Below are 5905 nucleotides of genomic sequence, written 5' to 3'. Positions count from 1 at the left end.
TTCCTACCATCATTATCTTTACTGTGCTTTCTCGCTGTTTCTTTCCTTCTCATAGACTGACAGAGTATTCTCTACTCAACCTTTGCCCCTTTAGTAGTCTGATAACCATACACTTTATTCCTACTTTTAGAAATAATCACCCTTACTTTTGCTGTTGTTGGAGTCAGCATTTCCAGTGAAGCTAAAGTTTTCCTCCTAGTGGGAACACCAAAAAACCCTATTTGGGATGCAAATGCAAGAGATCAATTATAAAGTCACTTAGTACCACCATTTTAGACAGAACCAAACAATTCCACTATGCCATGTAAAACCAAAAGGAGAACTTTAATAAGCTTTTACGGCACTGCAATTACAGGAAATTTAACCCATAACATGCAACAGAAATGATGATGTCTTTTGGACAAATTTAACGGATAAACTTGACGTTACAATCAACAGCAACATATTCTACCGAAAAAAAAACAAATGCAACTTATTTCACTGTTCAGGTTAGAAAATGCAATCTCCAGTAGCATTTAGAAAGTTTAGTTTTCCCTTTCTAACCTCTAAAACACAGGATGATTTTTTTTCTCAATGCAATCGTACACAACCATTTTCACACTGGAAATAATCACAAGGAATCGACAGGTGGAGATTAATTGACTGATTGGTTTCATTTCAATGGTTAATTTTGAGAGGGCTCCTGCAGTATTGTGGATTTCAGATGGGGAAAATCATCAGACCAGGAGTAAAGAGCCTTGGTCTTAAAGTGGGGGAGGGAACATGCAGCGGCACACAGGGCAGGTGCCTGACTTTTGAAGCCAGATGGACACGCAGGGCTTGTGGAAATAGTGGTGGCACGGCAGCTCCGTTGCCACCTCCCCCTTCACATATTCACTGCAACAGATGGGGCAACACATCTCCTGCCCCACCGCGCTGTGATCTTCCGTGACCAGGATCTCGGGAAGAGCGTCGATGCTCTCCTTGCTGGCTGGTGGATTGGCCACCTCCACGTCCACCGCGAGAGACTCCAAGTGCGCTAGGGCAGTTTCCATTGCCTGCGCCAGGCGTTCTTCAAGTGCCATGTACGTGAGGAACTGAGGATCCACGTAGGAAATGGCTTCAGCCACCCCCAACCCATCCGCAAAGCCATCGAAGAGGCTCCAATCCACTTCGAGGTCTTCACTGACACTGGAGTCATCTTCAAGGTTGTTGTTGCCATCTAGCATGAAGACGCTGGGCTGCAGAAACTCCTGACCAGAGTCATTATCCCCCTCACTGCTGCTCTCATTTTCGTTGTATTGGAGCCAAGGAACTTCTCCTTCTTCGGGGGATGCCCGTTCCTCTTCCTGGAGAGGTGGCCCTCGAACTTCTTCAAGTTCATTCCCGCCACTGCTGCCAGCACTGGCACCGGCACTGGGGCTGGCGCCGGCACTGGCATTCACTCTGGCTTGCTCGGCTTCCTGCTCTTCTTTTCCCGGCAGAGTCTCCCAGCTCTCGCCACTGGATGACAGATTTTGCCCCTGACCTCGATACTTGCGACGCAGAGCCGCAGTCCACTCTTTGTCACTGTCAGAGTCTTCCTCGAAGTACTTGTAGTAATCATCGCTGTACGTCCAGAAGTCGGGGTCGGCCATGGTTCGTCGCCGTCTCGGCACCTTTTCCGGCTTCACTGGGTCACCCCTGGCTTCCCTCTTGTCTTCCGGGTATTTCGGCTCAGGGTAGCCACTTGAACTCTCGCCTCTGCCTCTTCTTGCCAGGCCGTCCGAGTGGCCTTCCTCGGTGCTGGCAGCCTCCCTCCACCTGGAAGTACTGTGTGGCATATCATCATCATCATCAGTATCAAAAAATATTTTTGGTTTCACGCAGTTGGGACTTGCCAGGTTTCTGATTTTGGGCCTCACCACTGGTTCCTCTGCACTCTTTGGGGTGTTTTCCCCACCACCACAAATACTCACAGGAGCCCTGCTGGGACGTGCAGGTAAATTCTGCTCCCGTCTCTCCCTCTCCAAGCTGCTGCCGTTTGTGACCACCTTGCCTTCAGCAGAAGATGGCTGAGAGGCCATGCTATTTGGCTGCAGGAACTCAGCTCTGTTAGCAGAGCACCGTGCTGCAGGGGCTGGGTCTACCTTATCAAGCTCCTCTCTGACATCACGGTTAAAACTAGAGAACTGTGGGGACACCCCAGCCAGAGACCTCGCCCCCTTCTCTGGGTCATACAGCTTATCATCTTTAAACTTGCCAGTTTTCCCTCTCACTGGCACTCGCTCAACAGGCCCAGCCCCCTCCTCCTCACTATCATCTGCCCCGAAACAGTCAACATGTCCATAAGCCATTCCTCTTCTGCTCCCCGAAGCCCTGTACTCTCTGGGCGGGTACCTGGAGTAGTCCTCATTATCAACATTCAGGCTGGTTCCGGAGCTCTCGCTGTCGTCCCAGCTACGACGAGTGGTGGAAAATGGTGATCGGCTCCTCTTGGTGCTTTGACTGGGGGCTGATCTGTGCATTGGGACTCCAGATGGCGTCTTTCTCTGGCTGGAAATCCTTTCCTGCTGGCTCGTGGATGGCCTGAAACTGACATAAGCATGCCTTCTTCCATACCTCCTGCCTATATTGGACTGATACCCTCCTGCTGGCTTGGGCCATACAGACTTGCTAGATTCCTGGCCCATTTGCTCTTAGGAGGGTTTCCAATACGTCTGGGGCTTGAGTGGAAAGGCTCCTGCTCCCTGCGCACGCTTTGGAGATGGGAAGGTCAAATCAGTTCAGAATAAAGGAGCAGGGAGATTTATTTCACTTCAGCAGCCAGGTAACAGAAAGAATAAGGGGCCTTTAAAATTAGTTTCACTTTCTTCTAAGGCCTGGAGTAGCATTCCAGTGACTGTCAGGTGTAGACCTGGAACACATTTTTAATTTTGGCAAAATGATTACAAAACTGAGTTTGTAGGAAAGCCAGACTTAGGAGAGAATCTGACGGAAGATGCGGGGGGTGGTGACTGGATACTTGGAGGGTGGGTGAAGCACTGGAACCGTGCCAACATGGGAAGAGGAAAGACACCTGTGGGTTTTTTTATGGGGTGTCTGCATTTTTCTGAGCCCTGTAGACACATAGGAGAAATGCAAATTGGAATAGGGTGGAAAATATAGATCACCGTCACTGTGTATGTGAAAGTGCCTACGTGTGTGTCAGGAGAGGGGCAGGTGGAAGGAGGACCAGCAATCATGAAGTGGAGAGACTCCTGTGTTTTTATGGGGAAAAGGCAGGTGACAGTGGCACTGGGAAGAGGCGTGAGCGTCAGGCAGAATGAGACCCCTTCTGGATGTGGGTATGAAAATGATAGGCACGGATGGGGTGGCTTCAGAGGAGAAGACCATGTATACGTACGATAGAAAGAGAATGTACATGTGATTCCGATGTGTGATAGCTGGAACTCTAGGGAAGGATGCCTGTGTTTATGTGTCGGTGGCAGGCCACGAAGGGTATAGTAGCATTGGACAGGGGTGTCCTTGAGTCTGTGTGCGTGTGTTCGTCAAAATGGGAGGCAACAATGGAGGAGTGTCAGTGTGAGGAATGCATCGATGGGGGGACAGCACTGGAGAGGGGCGTGTGTATGGCAGGCGGGCAGGTGGGTAGGCACCAGTAATCAGAGAATGTCTGCATGCGTGGATGTGGCAGGCAGGAAGAGGGGGATGTCCCCGGAGAAGAATTTATGTGAATGTGAGTAAGTGCATGGCAGGGCCCAGCGAAGGAGGCTGTCTAGGTACATATGAAGCAGACAGGGAGCACCTGCGTATGCATGTAAGTCACATAGTAAAGCGGAGCCAGCAATCCAAGGATATCCTTATGTGTGCAAGTGGCAGGCTGGGGGTAAGGTGGCACGCAGGGTGTGTGTGTGTGTGTTGTGTTATGTTGTGTGTGTACTTGCCAGAGCAGGAAGAGGCAGAGGAAGGAGGGGGATGCTTCTAGATGTGTGTATGTGATAGGCAGTGAGAGGCAGGGAAAGGCACTGGAGGGTGTGAGGCTGTGTGTGCGTGTGTGTGTCTATCTGTCTCTGTCTCTCTCAGGAGAAGGCACTGGAGAGTGTGACAGTGTGTGAGAGGGTGTGTGTGCATGTGTGTCCAAGCATGTGAGGGTGAGGGGACACGCAGGAACCTTGAGTATTGGGGGGTGGGTGGCGGTAAGGCAGCCGCAATGGAAGGTTTTTGTGCATGCGTGTGTGTGCGCGCACGCATGTGCGTGTATGTGTGTATGTGCGGGCATGTGCGTGTGTGTGTCCCTGCGCGCGCACGCGAGACACGGGGATGGGAGGGGGTCGGCAATGTCATAATGAGACGGGAAACGTTTATCGGCTCAAACAGTAGATCCAAACCGATGTGGCAGGGAAGGGGGGAAAAGGAAAGAAAAGGGCGTGTGTGGGGTACAGTTTTTCCCTGGGAATGATTTGTTTTTCTGACAACAATTCTTTTCCTGGAGACAATGTATTTACTTAAAACTCTTCACCATTTACCATTCATCAAAACAACCGCAAAATGGGAAAAGAAAGACCACGGATCGCTCCGCAGAGGAGCCACGAAGGGAGGCAGGAGGAGAGGGGAGGACAGGCGGAGAGGGCCGCGACCACCACTCCCCTCTCGAAAAGCGATTCAAGCCACCCGAGCAGGGACCGGGCCACACGTAAGGGGCCAGAGGATGGAGAATGGAGCCCTAAATCGGGCCAATGGAGGACACAGGCCTCCCTCTGCGGTCAGGTCCCGAGTCCGCCCCACCCCTTCCCGAGGGGCGAGCCCGAAAATCTGTTCGCTAGAGCCCCCCCACCCTCACATCCTCGTCCCGGTGCCCGGTCACTCGCCCCCACGCCTGGCCACTGGCCCCACCGCCACGTCTGGAGGGATCGAGGAAATAAACAGCCTTTCACTCACCCAGTCGCGACCCCCGCACGCTCTCGGGAAGAGCAGATCTCTCGGACCTCCGACCACCAAGACCGCCAGAGCCGCTGCTCCCGGGGCTCCAGCTCCTCCCCCTCCAGACAGCGGCGGGGCGGGCGCGACTACTGCGGCGGCGGAAGTGATTGTGGCGTGGCGGCGGCCCGCCCCCTTTATGTGGCGGGGGCGGCAGCTGCTCTCGACAAATCAGGCTGGGCCCGAAAGCATTATTTCATTTGAAATGATGAAATTCTCAAGGATACAGAAAAGGACAGCGAAAAATGTAACCAACAGCCAGCTTCAACAAATGTTAAACATTTAGTTATATGCCCTTCTGTTCTGAGGTTTGGGTGGTTGTTGTCGTTGTTTGAAATAAAATGAAATCTGCAACTTCTTTCTGATTCATTCCGAGGTGAAAGTGATGATATTAATATATCCTATCCCATGTTCTATGTTATGGTTTGTAGTGGAAGTATCACGGTATTTAGGGTTGCAGTCAGTTGAAATTTTTTTAACCTGGTGGTTGAAGCAAAGTGTTTACAAGGGCAAATTGTAGAGTTTGTTGCTGTTAATCACAAAATCGAGCGTCTTTATCCAAAAGAAATGATCAATCATTGCAGCACAACATGGGTTCACATTCTCGTAATTGCATTGCCCTTCAAAATATTATAGCTATGCCTTTTGGATTTATACAATTTTACTGAACTCCGAAATCTTTTTTTTAATTGCGCTTTATATATATCTCTCTCTAATATTTGCATCAAGTGTAAATACTTCCTATATTGACAACCATAACAAAGCTTTGTTCTTTACTGGGAATAAAGTACATAATAGAAGAAACAGAAATTTTAGCGCTAACAACAGACTAGAAATAGGATGTATAACTTTCAAACCGTTGAAAAAATAATATATAGAACAAAGAGAAAAGCTCAATCTAACAAAAGGCAGAAATGGGATGGGAGGCAACAAGAAAGTATGTTAAAAGGGGGGGAGGGCAGAAATA

The 5905-nt window shown here is 50.1% G+C and overlaps 1 protein-coding gene across 5 annotated transcripts; it reads right to left on the bottom strand.

Moving 5' to 3' along the window:
- Nucleotides 1–300: 300 nt before the first annotated feature.
- Nucleotides 301–5036, bottom strand: PJA1 (praja ring finger ubiquitin ligase 1). Of its 5 annotated transcripts, none has more exons than XM_057719310.1 (3): nucleotides 4900–5015; nucleotides 2359–2875; nucleotides 301–1791 (listed from the first exon to the last, which is right to left on the bottom strand). In XM_057719310.1, exons 2-3 carry the CDS (start codon nucleotides 2649–2651, stop codon nucleotides 744–746), a joined length of 1341 nt encoding a protein of 446 aa, XP_057575293.1. In that variant the 5' UTR covers nucleotides 2652–2875; nucleotides 4900–5015; the 3' UTR covers nucleotides 301–743. The 5 variants fall into 5 exon arrangements, with proteins under 5 accessions (XP_057575293.1, XP_057575294.1, XP_057575291.1 ...); XM_057719311.1 differs by having other exon boundaries at nucleotides 2359–2547; XM_057719308.1 differs by having other exon boundaries at nucleotides 301–2553; nucleotides 4900–5036.
- Nucleotides 5037–5905: the final 869 nt, after the last annotated feature.

This window comes from Hippopotamus amphibius, chromosome X (assembly GCF_030028045.1).
Source record: "Hippopotamus amphibius kiboko isolate mHipAmp2 chromosome X, mHipAmp2.hap2, whole genome shotgun sequence".
Lineage (NCBI taxonomy): Eukaryota > Metazoa > Chordata > Mammalia > Artiodactyla > Hippopotamidae > Hippopotamus > Hippopotamus amphibius.
This window is presented reverse-complemented; position numbering and strand designations above follow the sequence as displayed.

Bases quoted from the DNA above. Each gene is read 5' to 3' on its own strand.
- PJA1 (XM_057719307.1), bottom strand. From the start codon at position 2,651: ATGGGCCAGGAATCTAGCAAGTCTGTATGGCCCAAGCCAGCAGGAGGG.